Raw genomic sequence first — 20,843 nt, forward strand, 5'->3', positions numbered from 1 at the left:
CATGACACCTTAGACCACACGACTATGGTGGAGGACTTCAATCTTGATTAGCTTTCCAAAATTCCCCAGAAATGTTTATTTGTGCAATGATATTCCATATGAATGGTTCCTTTTTTTTTTTTTTTTTTTTTTTGTAAATTTATCTTGTAATAAGATGTTACATAATTTTATAATTCATCTTAGTGGATATTTGTAAAACTAATCACTTGATAACCTAGTGGTTAATACTCACTGTAAGTCTTGGTTCAGCATCAGTTTCTGAAGGGAACCTTGGAGTTTTTGTATGTATGTGCTCAGCTTTTTGAGGACAAAATTAGACTTAACTTGAAAAACAAGTAGGCTGTTTGTCACACACAGATGGAATGTGCTAAAAACACACAACACAAGAAAAAATACCTTTTTCCATAGCATGAGGTTTTAACTTAATATAGATATTTAACACTTATCTTTCTTGTGTTCAAAGTAGTTGATATCTTCGGAGATTTACCAAATAATGAAGCCATGTGCCTATCTTGTGTTCAAAGTAGTTGATATCTTCCGAGATTTACCAAATTATGAAGCCATGTGTCTACCTTGAGTTCAAAGTATGTAGTTGATATCTTCCGAGATTTACCAAATTACAAGCATCGTTCAAGGTTGACCGGAACTTTTATTTCTGCAGAGGAAATAGGTAGCAGAAGAAACATCAAACAATGTCAGTTTTTCAAAGTATTCTCCGTGCGCGGTGAGGCACCTTTGCCATCGTTCTGGCAGCTCCCGAATTCCTTTGGCGTAGAAAGAACTTGGTTGTTGTCGTAGTCACTGGAGGACATCGCTCCGCAGTGCTTCGTCTGTCGTGAATTTCTTCCCTCCCAGATGGTCTTTAAGGGGTGCAAACAAATTATAATTACTGGGGGCTAAATCCGGACTTAGGGGGGGAAGGGGCAGAACTTCCCAGCGCATGTCGGCCAGAGTTGTTATTGTCACATTGGCCGTGTGAGGGCGGGCATTGTCATGGAGAAGAATGACATTTCCAGACAACATCCCAGGTCTTTTCTTGCGAATGGACTTTCGTACAGCACCACTCAACAATGTGGAGTAATACTGGACATTAAAAGTGCTCCCTTTGTCCAGAAAATCCACATGGATAACGCCCTTCATGTCCCAGAAGACACTTGCCATGATCTTTCCAGCGGACGGCTGCGTTTTGCTTTTCTTGGGGGGCGGGGAACCTTTATGCCGCCACTCCATGCTGCGTCTTTTGGTCTCTGCGGTTGAATTGTGCAACCATGTTTCATCACACGTGATGATGGATTGCAACAATTCATCACCTTCTGCTCGAAACCGATTCAGAAGCTGTTCACAGACCGTCCTGCATGTCCACTTCTGATCGAATGTCAGCTGGCGGGGAACCCACCTTGCACAGATTTTGCGGAAGCGTAAGTGGTCGTGAATGATTGTCTTAACACTCCCGACACTGATATTCACCTCGGCAGCAATATCCCACACTGTTACTCGCCGGTTCTCAAGAATCATTTGCTCAACACGTGCGATATTCACTGGTGTGACTGCAGTCGGGCGATAGTGTCGATGCGCTTCATTTGTCACTAGCTCCCGTCCTTCGCGAAACTGCTCACACCATTCGTACACTCTTGACCGCGACATCGTTTGTTCACCATACTGTGCTTTCAATCGTCTGAAAATCTCAGCTGGTTTCACTTTCTCCTTCACGAGAAATTTGATTACATACCGCTGCTCCACAGCCACAGACACACTGCTTGCCACCATGTTCGCTGCAACTGCTGCGCATGCACGAAATACGTCATGCCGGGTGCTAGTTACTCGCGAAGGAATACATTACGTCACCCGCACGTTTCATCATGATCCGGCTATTCATCGATTTTTTACGTACGAAAATCCCGGTCAACCTTGAACGACCCTTGTATGAAGCCATGTGTCGACCTTGAGTTCAGAGTAGTTGATATCTTCCGAGATTTACCAAATTATGAAGCCATGTGTCTACCTTGTGTTCAAAGTAGTTGATATCTTCGAAGATTTACCAAAATATCGAGCCATGTGTCACTATGTGTTCAAAGTAGTTGATATCTTCCGAGATTTACCAAATAATGAAGCCATGTGTCTACCTTGAGTTCAAAGTAGTTGATATCTTTCAAGATTTACCAAATAATGAAGCCATGTGCCTTACTTTAGTTCAAAGTAGTTGATATCTTTCAAGATTTACCAAATTATGAAGCCATGAGTCTACCTTGAGTTCAAAGAAGTTGATATCTTCCGAGATTTACAAAATTATGAGGCCATGTGTCTACTTTGTGTTCAAAGTAGTTGATATCTTCTGAGATTACCAAATTATGAAGTCATGGGTGTACATTTAGGCCACTACTAGTTTTCAGAGTATAATGTATACACTGCCCTCCTAAGCCAAATTGCCTTAACTATATTTCACATACTGGCTTGTGCAAGAATGTGCGTGCGGTCAAAATCATTGCAGAAGAAATGAACTGTGCTTTTTAAATGGTAGAAGGCCACTGTTAAAATTGTTGGCTGGCCAGCTCGTCTCCCACATGCTCAGCATTGAGGAAGGAGAGGGAGGGGTGAAGGAGCCAAACAAACACAGATGCGCAAAAAGGCAAGCAGAGAAAGAAATTTGCGGTCAAATCCCCAAGTTTGCACATTCTCGTGGGTTAAATAAAATTTAGGATCATGAACAGTTAAATGTATCCCTAAATTTTATTTAATGATGCAGACAATGGAAAAATGAATTTTCTAATTTTTTTCAAAGTCGTGTTAGTGCAGTTAATGTTTTTTGGCTTAGCGTGGCAGAAGATATCCCAAGAAGAATTCAAATTAGGACCAACAATTTTTCAAATCAAATGGTTCAGTCAATAAGAATTTTAGAAAAGTGAAAAAAAGTGTTCCCCTGTGCTTAGCACCACGCCATGAAGGTGTATAGGGGGTGTGGGGGTAACGCCCCACACTTCCTTGATCCGGTCATGAGGGGGGGGTGATGTGATCAGCATCACGCCCCTGACCACCTTTACCCTCCAGGGTTTCCCCCAGGTACCCATGTTATTCGACGCTGGGTGGGCGCTGGGGCCGCTTCCATCATTAGAATAGTTCCCGGATTTGAACCGGCCGGGGATCGAACCCGGGACCTTTAGCATGGTAGTCAGACGCGTTACCAACTGAGTATAAAACAAAGTGCACTGTGCCACAAAGGCACATAGAGGTGTGGCTGTAGACCCCACACATTCTTTCCAAAATTTTGAGACTTCCACTAGTATTTGAACCACCACTCAGACCAAAAGTGAGAGTGGGAGCCCCTCAATGCTGTAACTGATGTTAAAAAAAGTAATGCAACCCATGGACACGACTAATTTATTTTAGTAACAGTTGAGCATGTCCACCAATACAATCTTCACAGAGATGTAAACAATGAAAGATGCTACTGAATACCAGTTGTAATACAGAATTTGAATGCTACTCACAGTGATGTCCTGAGCCATTGATAACATTGAACTATGTTGCCTTAGATTTAATGTAACATACCCCAGAGTGTACAAGTTTATACTTGAAAAGACATTTATGTATCGGTAATAAATTTTGAATAACAACTCAAAATTTTGTATGGATATGTTGAGAACAATCTTCTCTAACAGCAGGTGATTTCTGAATTCAATCCATGGTGTAGTACAACATTGTCCTTTGCAATGTTTAGATTCCCCTTTAAAAATAAATGTACAGTGGAACCCTGATTTTACGTTCCCGGATATTACATTTTTCCACATTATACAGCATGTTCCGTGCAAACCTCCCACATTTCAATTCATCATTGCTAAAAGGTTATGAAACATAATGGAATGTGAGTGGTACTAGACGAAAGAGAAACTCAAAGAATTTTATTGCATGACCTCGAAGTTCACCATTCTCTCACTATGAAGTGCCACAATCACATAAAGCAGAATGGCGACTCCACAGCAGCGCGTACAATCTGTATTCTGGTGTGCAGAGATCAAATCAATCCTTACAGTGCAAATAAATTACCGGAGAGAATATGGAGGTGAAGCACCTGATGGGAAAACCATTAAGGCATGGTGTGCGAAGTTTTTGGCAACTGGATATGTTAATAAACAATCCGGAGTTCTCAGATTGGATATTATTCGTGCTACAAACGGTGCACACATAGAGGTGTATTAGAGTTCAGTGTAGAGGTGTATTGGTGTATTCATGTTTAGTGCTTCATGCAACAAAATTCTTTGAGTTTCTCTTTCATCTAGTACCACTCGCATTCCATTATGTTTCATAACCTTCTAACAATGATGAATTGAAATGTGGGAGGTTTGAAGGGAACACCCTGTACATTCAATCTTGATCGCCCCAGCATAGCAAAATGTTATAAAATTTTCCTCGATTTTACATTTTTCCATACTTTAAGTTTTTTCAGCTTGGTCCCCTGAAAAACATGAAATCAAGGTTTCACTGTATATATTCAGCTGGACAAAATAAGTTTTACGAAACTTTTCTTTTTCACACATGAAAGGCACACAAAAATTATTTGTATTGTTCATCAATAAATATCTGGAACCCTTTTATTTCTTGATGGGAGGCTTCTGTTATATTTCGTGGTGCATCTATATGGTTCCAATTTTCTTGATGCTATTATGCAGTTTAGCTTGTTTGGATGTTTTAATTTGTTTGTCTGTTCCTCTTTAGAATGGTTTTATAATCTTAAATCCTTATGCAACATTCTTTTGCAATCGGTTTCTTTTACCTTCCAGCACAATGAAAGAGAGAGTAAATTTTTTTATTACATTCTTCAGTGGGTTGCCGGACTTTTTGAGCACCCTGTGTGAATAGGAGGTATATTATAACTTCTTTAGCTGCTTCTGCATTAAGAATGTGAAAATATGAAAGTTTACAAAAGGAGGTTTAATACTCTGTATAAGAAACCAAAATACACTGGGACTCTTGACCACTGTGCAAATCAATATCGCCCACTTTCTTTCATAGTAACATGATCTTCAATTGACTGCATAACATGCTAGAACATAGCGCTGTCAATTAACACCCAGTTACTTTTGCTTTCACAGATCTGAGTGCACTCTCACACTGTGCTTTTGTACACTTTTCTACTAATTGGACTAACACTGGTGGAGGGCAGCTGCTACTATGACTCTTGCTTTGCAATGCTACAGCTTAAATCACAGCATATGCAGCTACAGAGTATTGGTGTCCACGTATCATTAATGGATTAGTCTTTCTTTTTGACAGATAAGATCGACTGAGCACCAAGTCAGAGTGATATCTTGTCTTCAGTTATATCGTAACCCATTTGCTTGCCCAGCTATTGAAATGGTTGCCTAACTAACTGTAAATGTAGTGGCACTCACAGTAAGGTTTATGCAGTGCCATGCTCAAGGAGAGGTTGTGGAGTCATACCCCACCCACTTTAATCTGGTTATCCTAAAGTAAAACATCAAATGCAGAAAACATTACCACTTTTTTAAGCATTTGGAGCAATATTTGGTGGAGAAAAGGTTCATCAATGAAGCATCTGTCATAAACACCTTTGAGGAGTTTCTTCAATCCAGAATGACTTCTATGAAAGTGTCATTAGTGGCACTAGTATCTTGTTGGGATAAGTATATAGCATCGAATGGCCTATTTTGATTAATAAAATTCAAATGAAGGTTTATTTTAGATAGGGGTAAAGCTGAAGTATAGAATGCTTGCAGAGGCTTCAAACAACTTTGACTCCTTGATACATGATTCTTTCTCTCTGCTTAAACATGTCTTGCTGGCAACATTATCCTGCATCTGTAATTATTTGTGTATAGGAACTTTTTCATGGCAACATTTGAGAATTAGTCCTTATTTATTAGCCATCATATATGATACATTTTGCATATCCATTTTATACAAAGTTTGCATTCAAAGCAAATTGTAAACTGCATACAAAATTTAGAGATTTGTTGCAGATATTTAAATGGTAAGCAGATGGGTTAACTTAAATAGTGTGTGAATTGTTGAATTTGTGGCATTTGATAAATCAGTTTCTTCCTTTGCTCATTCAGGTAGCAGCACCTGAGTAAATTAAATACAAGAGCTTCTTAGCAGTATTTTTGCATTGTTTATTAGGTCACTTGTTAGATGGAGGGAGGGGGAAAGTTGCAGCTGAGCATATATCAAGCAACATGATTCTACTAGGACTGAGCCGATACCCATACCAATGTTGATACCCTTACGCAGTGGCGGCGATTTCTCCACTTTTGTCCCCGCACTATGCTAAATCTTATCTACAAACGAAAATATACTGTTTTGCCCCCCCCCCCCTCTTCCGTTTTGGGGCCCAATCACCGCCACTGCCCTTACCAGTTCCTACCAGTACTGATACTTGAATATTGTGACAATCAGAAATTCAATTATATGAAATCAGATTGCTAGAATTCAATTTCAAGGATAATTAGCATTCCACTAAAAAGTTACTTGTAGACCCACAATTCACCCCGACTCCAGAAATATATCAGCGACTAAATTCCAACTGATACTTTTAGATACCGGTGTTGCTATCGGCTCAGTTGTATTATCCTACCTATATGTACTTTTCTAATTACTATAGTTGGAGAAGCTTCTAAGTTTTTTAAAAAATTAAACCATCTCGATTAAAGTTACACATGGACCTTTCTTATGACAACTTTATTTTTTTACTTTTGAAGTAACTGATGAATTGATACTACAGGCTGGTCAAAAAGTATGGAGACACCTGAATGAAAGTTGGATGACATACTGTTCCGCAAAAGTAACACTGTAGGTTTGTAATAAGGGTGGGGGGAATGTTATAGAGTATGTGACTATGACTGCTGCCATCTTGAATTCAACTTCAAAATTTTAAATGGTATGCTTATTGTTGCTCTAGCACCAACCATGACAAAGTTATTATCGTTTCTTTGTTGTTGTCACCCTCAAACATGACTAGTCATGAACCCAAGACCACTCACATTTAAATGACGTGTTCAATGTGCTGACCACTTCGATGAACTGTTAAAGCCAGTCGTGATCCCCATTTGTACAAAATCCTGCTTAAAGTGTCTGCGGTAATTCTGGCACATGCGTCAATGATTCGTTGCTTAAGATGTTCCACATCCCGAATTTTCACTGAACACACAATGACATTGACATGTGCCTACAGGTAGAAATCTAGTGGAGTGATATCTGTGGAATTGGGTGGCCACTCCACAGCACCTTGCCGACCATAAGGGTGCCACTTATGCACGCTCAAAATCTGCATAATGGATGTGTGTCTAACACCTACTTTCCTGGGCTACACGGCTAGTGCTCCTGTAGAATGCAGTCAACACTGCTGTGGATGTTGCTTCATCCATAAACATACGTGGCCTGCCTGATTTGGATTTATCATTAACAGACCCGGTTTCCCAAAATTTGACAAGCACCTTACTGATGGTATCATGATGAATAGGGGCCATATCTGGGTGTCGCCATATGAAATCATCGGCAATCACCTTCGTGCTTCGCTCACCTGAGGTCAGCACTATCTCAATGCGTTCTTGCATTCTACTACATCAGAGCCATGTTGTGTTACGTCACCTGAAACAATAAAGTAAACAAATAAAAGTTAATAACTTTGTCAGTTGTTGAAGCTATGGTTTCCATTTAAAAAATTGAAGCTGAATTCAAGATGGTGGCCATCATAGTCATATGCCCTATAACATTTTCCCCCACCTCTATTACAAACCTACAGTGTTAGTTTTGCGGAGGAGTATGTCATTCAACTTTTATTCGGGTGTCTCCATACTTTTGGACCACCCTGTAGATTAGTATATGGTGATGATGGCATGTTGGTTCGTTGGTAATCCAATTGGAGCCATTTTCATATTAATTAATTAGTTATGTTTTGGCAAAGAGACACACATGTATATTTATTTGTTGCCTGGGTATCCAATCAGATTGAGCCTTTGACTTACAATACTGCCACCAAAGGTTCCAGGTTTGAATCTTGGCAGGAATATGGATGTATCTTTGTAAATTCATCTTATCCTCTCCCTCCCTCCCTCATCTCTCTCTTCCACTCTTTCCTCCTCTCTCTCAAGAGAAATAAGAAACAAAATATAATAAAATCCCCCCCTCTAATATAGGGGGAGAACTGGTCATTAAGTTAATCTAATGATCATTTACCTTCACTGTTGCAATTTGCCAAACGTAGTTGAAAATCAACGTAAAATACAGAGTAAGACAATTATACATGTGTGTTATTTGTCTAAATATCAAGTGAATAAAAAAAAGAGTACAACCACCCAATGTACATTTTTTCATTAGTGATATGGGGCCATGCAAAGATCTAAATGAAAATCAAGGTCTGAATAGGAAGACAAAATAATAATAATAATAATGAGGGTTATAGGGCATGGTATTACATTTTCATTTTTGACCTGAATTAATATGCCAAAGGGGAAAAAACACATCCCTCCACAACAGTTTACTACAATCAATAACATTTTTAAGAAGTAAACTGGGAATTGAATTTTGATTTTTAATTGTAAAATTAATGGGAAATGTTAGGTTATGAAAATATATAGAAGTTTAGAAGTTATGATATCCTGTCACATTTATTTTATAGACAAGAGATTCAAAATATTTCTCGTATAGAGCAAACATGATATGAATCCTCCCTACTCCCCTAAAAAATTTTGAAGGACATCTGTCATTTCAAAGGAAATGTAGATGTAAAAGGAAATTGTAATGTATATCGGGACGTCATTTCATTGGCACCCACAGACCACAGAAATGTATAGAGGACATCAAAACAAACAGCGTTTCTCAGTAACATATTTCTTGTTAGCGCGTAGTTTCAGTGCTACAGTCATTGAAAAAGAAGCCCATTTTGCTGCCTGAATGCTGGCAACCCAACACAACATTTGATTGCATCTGTGATGTCATTTCCTGCAGCGAAACAGTGCAGGTCAGTGTTGCAAGGAACACAAATTTTGTGTAAAATAACAAACTACAAACCACATTATGAGCTGTAAGACGAAGATAGGAACATGTCCAGTAGGCCGAACATCCAGAGTAACAGGGCCTACCAGCCAGAAGCCCAGCACACATTTCAGGGGAAAGGGGAAGTGAACCAACAATGGGAAAAATGGTAGAAAAACACTGTATTCAAAATGAAGTGGCAATATCGTATTTTGTCCCTTAGCCCACATGTCAATTATAATCATCATCAAGATCAAATTTTATTGGACTTACAGTTTGCATCTGACTGTTTACACTCAGCTACAATCAAATATTTGCAAATGTCGTTACAAGGTTGATATCTACAGGTTTGTATATCCATTTGTCCTGATACATGCATTGTGCTATTGTGGTGCAGATATTGGAGGTATCCGAGGTTCACAGTGTTACATTATGGATAAAACACTTACAACCACAGTAACAACCTAATCATGAATCAGCAGCAAATATACTGCCATATTCACAGTTACAAACTATTACATGTGTATCTGGTGCGTAGATAAACACAGTCGTCTGAGAGCTGGTTTTAGTACTACTTGTATTACTTTATTTTCAACCATTTTTGTCCCTTGCCGCATAATGCTATGTGTTACTTACCTTTGGAATTTTGAGTTCTTTCATTTCTATTTTGTCAACTATTCAATGTGTCACAGACAACCAGTCTCAGAAGGATGAAGTGGATAGATTAAACTGTAGATGTCAACTTGTCAACGAGATTTGCAAATATTTGATATGTAGGCTGAGACAAAATTGTATATTACCACTTCCTTATGAATACGTTGTTTTTCTATCATTTTTCGTATCGTTGGTTTACTTCCTGTTGGGTTACAGAATGCATTTTCTCGCTTTGTTTACGGTACATAATGTGGCTGGTTGTAGCTATGTCACAGAATGTGTGTTCCTGGCAACCCTGGCACGCATCGCTTCATGACAGGAAATGACGTCTCAAATGCAATAAAATGTTGTGTTGGGTTGCCAGCATTCAGGCAGCAAAATGGGCTTTATTGAACAACTATAGATCCGAAACGACACACTAACAAGGAAACTGTGACTGAGAAAAGTTGTTTGTTTTGATGTCCTCTATACGTTTCTGTGGACCGTGGGTGCCATTAAAATGACACCCTGTATATATTCTTGTATTCTCTTTGAATATGTGAAGTGTGTTGAAAATTAAAAATTTTGGAACAATTGCAGCTCATATGCATACTTCCTTTCTCTTTGACATATTTACTAAGAACTAGTTCAGTCCATAGTCTATATGATTGAATATTTTTCTCCATCTACTTTTATGTACTGTGTACTTAATTTTACCTCCTGTACATATTTCTGTTGTATTATGAAGGGGTAAAACAGAAAATTTATATCCTTACTCTAGTAAAAAAAAATTGCATTCTAGTGAATATAGTTTCTGCTTCCTGTGTACCATATACTTTGCCACCTCAAGTTTTCATTCATGTTTTTGTTGGATATAAGATAATATCTTCTTTATTTGTATTTCTTTTCCTTGTAAATATATGTGTGTAGCAATTTGCATGTGCATGACCTTTTAATTTTAGATTGAATTTAGTGTTAATGCATGCATTGGTAATTTTATGTAGCCAGGGTAGATTTTTAAAAATTGGTGTAGAAGGTAATTTGAAGACTGTAGTTTTATTTTTTCATTATTTTGTAGATGTAAGTATAGTACTTTTCTCTTTTGATTAGAATATTATTTTAGTCTAGAAAATTAATATATTTAAGTGTGTATATTTATGTATTTTTTGATGTTCTTAGTGTATTTCCTTACCTGTTATGCATGATTAATGAAGTTATTTTTTTATATAGAATCTTGCCCTGTAGCTTTTTCTCGTTGTGTTTAAAATATTTTTACATTGATTAGCTGGAAGAGGTAGATTAGGAAATTTTGAAATTTCGCATTAATTTTTGCAATTGGGGAAGGGGGACCTTACACTACATCCATACAGCCTCTTATAGTTCATAAGAGGAACTGTTAAAGTGCCTTACGTTTTCTCTGACATCCATTCACTTTGAGTTTTTGAATTCAAATTTTAAAGACAATGAAGGAGGTGTAGAAATGGGTATTATCTGCATAATTAATGCCAGCATGTACTCAGGAGAAACAGCAGTGCCAAAAAGAGGAGGGGAAGGTGGATAGACTTTTAGACTTCTAATTGTCCATCTCATATGTAGGGTTATTGTACTAAATTTCCAATTAAATCAATGATTTAGAAATACATTTTGTAAAATCATCTTGCTCCCTTTGCTCGCAAATTTAACATTTCTGTAAGAGTTACACCTATACTTAAAAGCAGCTTATTAAATCAGTATTATTGTTGACATATATATAAATAGAGAATATTTTTCTGTATATTCGTCCTTGTCTAAGGAAATATGTCTGAAATGAACATGGGAGGCATTGAATTCCGTTCTCACCCCAAACATAGAAATCTCTAGCAGTTTCACCTGTGTATGTATAAAGATGATTCATTGTTTGATTTGAAACTAAAAATAATGTGATTTTTACATTTGTATGTAATAACAATAATAAAAATAATGTACATTATTTGAAAATTATTCTTTTTGTAATGTGTACTTTGATCCTTGAGAAATGGAAGTAAATCTGTATGTATATTTGAGACAAAGGATTCTTGACACCCCTCCATCTTGTGAAATATTCTTCCTATGCTGTTAGCTTCCAAAAGTAAAAATGTGAGAATAGAAAATAGGAAGCTCTGACATGGGACATGCCTGGGTAACAATTTGACTTATTTTTCAATGTAGAAAGTACCATAGTAATTTCGGTTGGAAATTACAGAAGTGTCATTGTTTACTTATGGCAGTATTTGACACCTCCTCTAGCTATATCACCAGTCCACTTGTAGATTCCTGTTTAGATAAAGTGACACATACTTCAACTTTTCAACCTTATGAAATAAGCCACTTTATGTGAACAGAAGTGTACATGTTGAATGATAAATATAAAATCCTTAATGGGATTAAAGAAGCAAATTGTTATTACTTAGGAGAAAATTGAAGTGATTAGCTTCCCCGGTTGATGTTTCTGACCCATTTCTAGGTCCTGCTTGCTGGTGGAGGAAGATCACTACGTGTAAGAATAAGAAAGCATTTTACGTGACAGAATTTTCGTACAGATCTCTTAAAAATTTGCTGCCTTTTGTTCAAGCAAATTTTGTCCTCCATAACCTGATAGGACTTCAACCCCTTCCCTTCAATTTTTATAATGTCAACACTTACATATACACACACGTGAAGTGTTGTAGTTATCATCATAATGCTTACAATAGGAGTTGCATTTCGTGGCTACTAATCTATGAGAATTGGCTCCTAAAAATGAAAACAGATAAGACCACCTTGGATGTGGGTAAAGGGTTTAGTTTCAGAGTTTCATTGTTATTTATTAGTTAGTGACATCTGTAGGGTCACATAAGGCCCTCACATCAAGCATTTCCCTCCTAATGTCGAATCTGAGGTATAGAATGCACAATTCAGCTTCTTTTTTTTCCCACCATTGATTTTGAATATCCTTGTGCAGTGAAGTAAAATAATCCCTCCTTGCTGCAGTTTTGTCTCTTAGCCTTTGTTTCTACAGTATTTAGAATCATAACAAATGTACACCAGTTAAATTGGAAGAAGTGGAAAGCATATAGCAAATGTGATATAAGTGCTTCAGTGGGAATAAATTTATTTCCATCATCAATTGCTTGTTAAGAACCACACAAAACACACAAACAGCATGATACGAAACACTGTAAAAGTTTGTCCAAGCTTTCGACTCCATCTCAGAGTTTTTCAGGGCTGGTTGAGGTTCCGATGACTTTGCCGTCTCTCGACCAGCCCTGATGATGACTCCGAGATAGTCGTAAGTTTGGACAAACTTTTTAAGTGTTTCATATCATGCTGTTTATGTGTTTTGTGTGGTTTTTAACAAGAATGTTGCTGGGATGTTTTTTAAATCTATTTTATTCTTAGATTGGACTCAAACATGCTAGTCAACAAACTATTTTACTCAATAATCTTCAGCACTATATATACAACAGTGTTGTATTCTATCCTCTGTTTTTCATGAGTTACCAATAAATGTCTAGTTCCATGGCAATGCAATCCATGATGTTCGACTCGATCTTTTTCATAAGTGACACTTGTTCTCCTTTGTAAAATCTTTGTTTTAACTTTTGTATTGTGAATTTAGGAGTGACATGCACTCTTCACTGAAAATTATGGATGGAGACCAAATAGAAATAAATATGTTATTTTCTTTCCCAGGATGCACTACAACATGGGAAGGAGAGAATCCTAATATCATCGTAAAGTTTAAAAATTCACCATTAAGCATGGCAATTAGAATATTAATTCTAGTAATGAAGCAACATGACTTGAAAATAACACATTTGATTGCAAATATTTTCAGTAAGGACCTCCCACCAGAGTTGGTTGGAGTTTCTGTTAAAGAGCTGGTGAAGGCGATTGGAGAAAGCAGGGCCAATGGGAATGGAGTAACCCCACCAGGTACACCTCGTCGGACATCCAGAGATTCTAGCCCAAAAGCAGCTCCAGGTTCATCACATCTGAATAGCAGGAGCTCAAGTCCAGTTCCTATACCAGGTAAATCTCAGTCTTCTTGTGTGAGCATGATATCTATACCATGTGGGGGGGGGGAGGATGGAGTTAAAACTCTATTCACACATGTGAAGGCAGAAACACAGTTACAAATTTCTAATGTGTAAAAACCTATCAGTCAGGTTAGTATTATTTACAGCATCTATCTTGCATCCAAAGTTTCAGTGCTCCCACAAGGGAAGTAATCCTCCATATATATATATATATATATATATATATATAATCAGTGATTTACAATATACCTTTAAGATTCAAATAAAATAACATTGTATTGATCTTAATGGTGATAAGAACATCACTGAAATTGATCAACAATTCAATTATAATTTTCTCAAGCAGTGGAGAATTTTATGTGTGTTAGTAATTTAAAGTCTATGTTACTATAATATAGTAGAAGTTCCACTATGTTGTAACTAGTATTATTGAAATACTTTCAGGATCATTGTACTTGTGTCAACAATTAAAAAAAAATTGCTGTCCATCTCAAATAGGAGGTTCATCCTTATGAAAATGCTTACTGTTGTAGGAAAATATCTTTTTCAACAAACGAAAAATGGATGAAAAAGGACTACAAATTATACTGGCATGTATAACTGGGAGCAAACAAGAACTAGTTCTAGAAGAAAGTAGAAATTTGGTCCACAGATAGTTGTTTTACAACAGATATTTATAAGACATCCCATTCTTTCCTCCAGAAAACATATTTTTTCCCTTTCTTTTTCAAGTCTGTTCCAGACATATATTCTCTGTGCATAATGTTCTTTGAAGATTATATGTCTAAAGCTATGTGCACATACGTTATGCCAGCATATTCTTGAACTTTTACTTTGCTGTTGGATTTTTAGAAACTTTATTCTGATACAAGTTCTATGTGTAAACCTGAAACACTGGGAGCTGAGCTTTTTATATATACTAATTTTCTGGATCAGTTTTGAAACTTAAAATGATTGATAAGCAGTGTTAAAAATATGTATTTTAGCACTGCTTGCACCTAGACTTTTCTCACTACTTATTTGTATATAGTTTTCTCATTAGTACATATCAGCTCCTATCCAATAACAACATACGAGAATTGGAAGTCATTTTTCTTTGTGTACATTGTAATTGCATACTGGAGTAACAAATACAAATTAGGTGAGATAAAAGCAGAAATTCTTAGAAATCTAAACTTGAGGTATCTTGCTTAAATTTTTACTGTCTGTCACAGTGTTAATACACGTGTAATACATGTAGAAAGCCTACAAGCTATTAGAGCTAGCCTTCATGCTCTAACAACTGATTTTAATCTAGGTAAGGTATTAGTACTTCTTTATATCCATTCGCTTTCTTTTTCTATTAGTTCGTTGTCCATTCTTGTCATTAGAATTAATCAAGAAATGCTGAAACTTGATATGAAACAACTACAAAATTGTTGCCATGAGTACAGTGGATGCTGAAACTATTGTGGAAACACTCCGATATTGGTATCTAAGGAACTTCAACAGCTGATAACACAAAGTATGAATATGAACTGTGTTTTTTCAAAGATGCAACAACATTAAGTTGATGGCTTAATTGTGTTATGAAGACTAAAGCTAAATAAGCATCAACATTAATGTCTCACCAATGGGACTATTCATAGTGGAAGTCCCAGCAAGGCTTTCATACAGAATTTATATCTGCTGCTTTTTTTTTGTCTTTTTCATATTTTTGTACTCACAAAATTTGGTTTAGGTTTAAAAATAGTATCTGCATGCCGCCATATTAAAATGGATATTGAAGAGTTTGATTGTTGTACAACTTAATGTAGTTACTGGAGCATAGTACTGTTGGTGAGGTATTCCTTAAATTTATCTAACAACAATAAATAATATATATGAACATATTTATCCATTAGAATAGGATATATTGATAAAGACAATGAACCTTCTTTTTAGATGCCAATATAAATATGAAATCATGAATGATATATATTAATTTTTTTTTTTTTTAAGAAATTATCGTGAGATGCTTGGAAAATGCATGTTAATGGCATTTGTATTTTGTTAATTTGTAAAAGTCTTCCCATGATGATAATTAAGAGGACATGAAAAGTTTCATTAATTTATACATGCATGTATGTGTAAGTTTTATTTATTATCATATACAGAGTTTGAAGAAATTTGCTGTTTGAATATTCAATTATGCTTGTTCCCATGTGTATTTTTATTCACCCCTTCAGTTCAAAGTGTTACAGAATATGTAATACAATCGGAAAATTATACGTTCTACTTGACATTGGCTTTAACCCCTTTAGTGGTATGGAAGTGCATGCTATACCGTACAAACACCCGATTGTTTTAAATTAAGGAATCGTAGATAGGCTATGTGAAGCCTGATATTCGAAGTTATTTGGCTGCGAGAGGTGTATCGTAAGAAGGGGGTATAACTGAAAAGCTACGTCTACACTTAACCAAGCAAGGGGGCTAGCCCCGTGAAATAAGAACTACACTCACGATTAACTTTAAACACTACAATTGACTGGTCTGGCAGGGGTGTGAGAGAATGAAAGACAAGGATAGAGGAATGTTCGTTACCTGTAGATCTCGAAGTGACGATCGACTCGCTGGTTCGTTGATGAAACTCTCCTGAAATAAAACTCCTTTCCGAAAGCGTACTACTCCTCGCTGTAACTCCTTTTGTAACGTTCGGTAACAACTATTCACGCCATAACTTTCTTAGTTCAACAACTTGTATAATTCCGAGGCACTAACTGTGCACGCGATAGATTTCAGATACCGACTGCGGGGAGAAATATTCTCTCAAGCTATTTAAACGAAATTCGAACTTCGGCCGTTGAGAGAACGCGTCTCTCAATAACGGTGCTTTCAGCGTAAAGCTGTGTTTGCATTATCTTTCCTGCGATTCCGGAAGAATCCGTATCAGCGGATTTTTACATCCGCTGAAGATCGCAGGTGGCGTTTGCTTGAAAGAAGCTCTTTCCAGCTTCTTTCATACTCGGGCCCTTTTTATGAAATGATTAGACTATTGGACTATGGTGCCCGGGGTCCCGGATTTGAGTCATGCCTTCGGCATGATGCGACACACCGGCCTGGGGCAAAAAATTAGGTTCACGCAGGGAAGTTAATTTTTTGTAACGCGAGCCCGACCATACCAGTCAATTCTAGAAGACAATTTATTTACACCAACCCAAAAGAAATTACTATTATACAAGGGTGGGTGTAAGGAAAAATAAATTTTACACACAGCCAAAAATCATGCACTTAAATATCTAAACATGCTGGATTATAAACAACATTGATGGCACGCGTAGTACGCGGGGTCAGCTGATGCTGAGTCGCCATTTCTCATGGTGTCACCGTAGCGGTGTTTATCACTATACACACGGAGCACACGCAAACACTGTAGCACAGGGAAGAATAAAGTATCTTCGCTTCCTGGGCAAGGTCAGTTCCATTGCGCATAGTTCAGGAAACGCGGAATATGTTTATACACTTGCAACTGTTTAAACATTTCCTGGAAATTAGTAAAAAAAACTTGGGAAGAAGCCCCAAGAAAAAAATTGGCATGCAATATATACAACAGGATCAACCTGAAGGGTTCACAAGTACAATCATCTAAATTGCGATATGATATATATATATATATATATATACATGGGGCGTTCCGTCCCCAAACTATTGTGTGTTTAGTTAATACACATAATTTGAAAAGGAAAAAAAAAAATAACAACAGTAGTGGCAGAAATTTAGGTCGAAAATAATTTAAGTCTTTCTGCCGGTCTGAATAAAACTGATTCCCAATGTGACACTTCGAGTCCTGGCCGAAATGTTGGTTGGCCAGAGGGAAACAGAAAAAAAGACACTTAGGTAGCATTCTTGATGGCGAGCGTTCATTGCTAACGGAGATCGGCGAAATGTTCTTGAAGATTCGGCGACGAGAGTCGAACCAGGAACACACGGAGCACACGAAACGACGCGGACACACGCATTTGTATATGCGACGCGAGACACGCACAGAGGAGATATACCGGAAACTGGAAACAAGTTTATCCTATGAGTCCGAAAAACGTCACCGAAAGGCTATTCCTGGAAGAAAGTTCTGGCTCGCGTACAGGGTGAGTCCAGGAGGAACAGACACGCGAAAACAGCACTGGTAGAGCGTCCATTTTCACATTTTTCGGTGATTGGACCCGAAAACACGATGCGCGCGATGTATGTTGGGCAAGCCTGGAACCGGTGTCGAACCCACGAACATGTGTGAAGAATCCTTGCCATCTGGAGGAAGGGGGTGACGCTGTAGACTGCAGACTGGGTGCTTTCCTGGGGGTTAAGGGTGAGCACTGGACGACTCACTTGGAGGTGAGATGAGGTGCGGAGATGGGGCACTGGCGCCAACTAGTGAATACTCGGCGTCGTCTTGAAGATCCTAGAATGGCGGAAGGACAGCGGCTGCAACGTGAATCACTGAAGTGTGACGAGGGCACTGGGGCGTTGCTGGTCATCTGGTAAGTAATGGTCATCCCCATGATAAAAGCTGACGGAGGGGGGGGGGGGTCGGAGGAACTCCGCTCTCCAAACTGATAAATTCTGATGGGGGTGCTGGTGATAGTTGTCCATCAACACTGATGACTTCTACAAGGCGCTGATCACTAATTATTATGAGTCGTTGGGTGTTGGGGCGCACTGCTGTAGACGAACCCCTTCTGGTGATCGCGGGTTGCAAGAATAACTGGTGCTTGCGTCTCAGAAACGTGATGATCACGAAGATGAAAAGTCCAGGGGGGATGATGCACTTCTGAAAGGTGCTGATCACAAAGATGAAAAGTCTGGGGGGTGGAGTGCACTGCTGGACTCGAAAAACGTCTGGCGATCACGCGTCGCAAGAATGGTAGTTCCAGTAGGGAGGGGGTGCACTTTTGTCCTGGAGGGGATGAACCTCTGGAAGATGCTGATCCGGAACATGATGATTCCTGGGGATGCTGGATGCATCTGTTGTGATCTCTCCTTCAAACTGCAGCAACAGTCCTTGCTGGGCTGAGACGAATGGTGTGAAAAGGTAGGGTAAGGGGCAGCTGAAAAAGAACAGGAAAACCAGACCAGATCCTTTAAAAAAAAGGTAGGGGTGCAAACTGAAATGTTACTTCTTGAAGGAATCCAAAATATTGCGAGTGAAGCGAAAATCTAGAAAATGTAAAAAAAAATTGCAATAAAACGCAAGGTATATGAAGGGGAGGGGGGTTAAGTTTAAAAGTTATTCTTAAAAATAAGCAATTGTAAAAGCAAGCACTAGCCCAAAGGTTATTTATTAAGATGGGGACATGTGACCGGGCTAGAACAATAATAATAATAATAATAAATTGATAAAGGACGTTATCTTCCCGCGGGTGGTGACGATCTTGCAACAAATGAAATGTCCCGTCCTCTGTAGTCAACGTTGACGGCATTGGAGTGGGTGAAGTAATTACTTTAGTGTACAATGGGTAATAAGTTGACTAAAAAAACAAAAATGGCGTAAATACGAATAAAATGGGAGTTCGAAAATGTATCAAAAACAGAAGGGCAATAAGGTATCTATATGTTCCTTCACGACAGCGTGAATACTATGGTAATAAAATGCGTTGCGATTAGGCAAAGGTATCGGTTCAAGCGACGATTTATTTCGAGAATGTAACCGATTGTAGGTCCCAGTACAGGCGAGCGTACGCAATAAACGAAGGAAAATGTAATTAATGTTCATAAGATGATGCCCCTTAAAAAAAAAAACTATGAGGGAATACATTTCTCTAACGTTGTTCTAAAACGCGAGAATTCATTGTGGCTGAATTGAAAGCATAAGTGGAATATATGAATTACAGGTAATAAATTAAATGTGCCGAGAATTAAAATAAGTAATATAATTGGCTGCTTGCCACGAGAAGGGAGTGTAGTGTGGAAGTTATAAATAACTGAAACATAATTGAAACTGTACCGCCGAAAGGCAGATATTATCGTCGTGGTTAGCGAAGGTAACCGTTTTCTGAATGCCGCTGAAAAGATTAACCCAAACGCAAATTCCCTGGGATTAACGTAATAAAATTCGGAAGGAAGATGGCTGATCACTGTAGGACCCAGTCCCTTTTTTTATTAATGACTTTTTAAAAAGGTGTCACTTATCAAGTGAATAAACGGCTTTCAAAATGTCAAGGGGTTACATCGATAGGCTGACGTAAACGTTAGAATGTAATGTTCGAAGTAAAACACCATTCAACGAGACGAAATTTCAAAAACCCAATGTGGAATATTCGCTTCCATGAATTTTTATTTACGTTAAAAAAAAAAACTAAGTTCTAAGAAAGTGAACGGATAGAAAATTGTGTCCTTGTTTGCGGCTAGCAATTATTATGGAACTTGGCATAGGAGGGTACAGAATACAGGTCGTCGTGCAGAATTCACGGCTCTGGCAAAGTAATTTGAGTCCTGTCTTTTCTGAATTCCGCAGCGGAACGTGATTTTCCCAGGCGTATGCGAGGTTCGAAGTCCGAAAGCTACTGGCGACGTTTCATTCGCAACTTGTCTCGAGAAATCTTGTTCTTAGGCGATGAAAGACGGAGGATTGGAAACCAGAGCGTTGGGGCTGGTAACACGGAATTGTAATGCAAGGAGCTGATTGGAAGAGGAGTAAAGGTCAGTTACTGAGAGAAGCAGCTCAGCAAAAGAACGGCAATCGCCTATCCTGCTGATGTGCGAAGGGAGGGGGGGCGGGAGGCGAAGGGGGTTACGTGTGGATGTATCACCGTTGAGTCAAGCGAGACTGTCTTTAAAAAATGGAAATACATTGCACTGGCAACCTTGGTTCGGTAGTCTGTTGCTCCGGCCAAAGTTCATATTTTCCGTGGCTGCAAAGGGTCGGCCGTCGCGAAAAGGCGAGCGGTGTGATTTCCAGTGCGTGATATCTGCGGGGTGCACGACGGAAGGTGGGGGGGGGGGGGGGTTGCTGCCACGGGAGGTGCGCGGAGAAAATGTGCCGGGGAACAAACGAATGTACTTCAAAAAATGTTTCGTTCTTGAGAGCGAGCTGGGACGGCGGGCGCTCCCAGCGTGGATTCGAATGGAGATGCCTCCTGATTACCAACACGGGGTCGAGAAAATTCAGCAGAATTTCAGACGCCGTTCAATGCAGTTCCAGGTCACCATGCCTGTTGTGATAAACAAACGCCA

The 20,843-nt window shown here is 38.5% G+C and overlaps 1 protein-coding gene across 1 annotated transcript in view; it reads left to right on the top strand.

Annotated features, from left to right (window-relative positions):
* hiw (MYC binding protein highwire) overlaps positions 1-20,843 on the top strand; it is a 529,247-nt gene that overhangs the window by 421,673 nt on the left and 86,731 nt on the right. Inside the window, exon 48 of the mRNA XM_083126444.1 lies at positions 13,457-13,650. Coding sequence (XP_082982570.1) covers positions 13,457-13,650 — 194 coding nt within the window. The remainder of the gene's footprint in view (positions 1-13,456; positions 13,651-20,843) is intronic.

The sequence above is a fragment of the Lepisma saccharinum genome, chromosome 8 (genome assembly GCF_977018435.1).
Source record: "Lepisma saccharinum chromosome 8, izLepSacc3.1, whole genome shotgun sequence".
NCBI lineage: Eukaryota > Metazoa > Arthropoda > Insecta > Zygentoma > Lepismatidae > Lepisma > Lepisma saccharinum.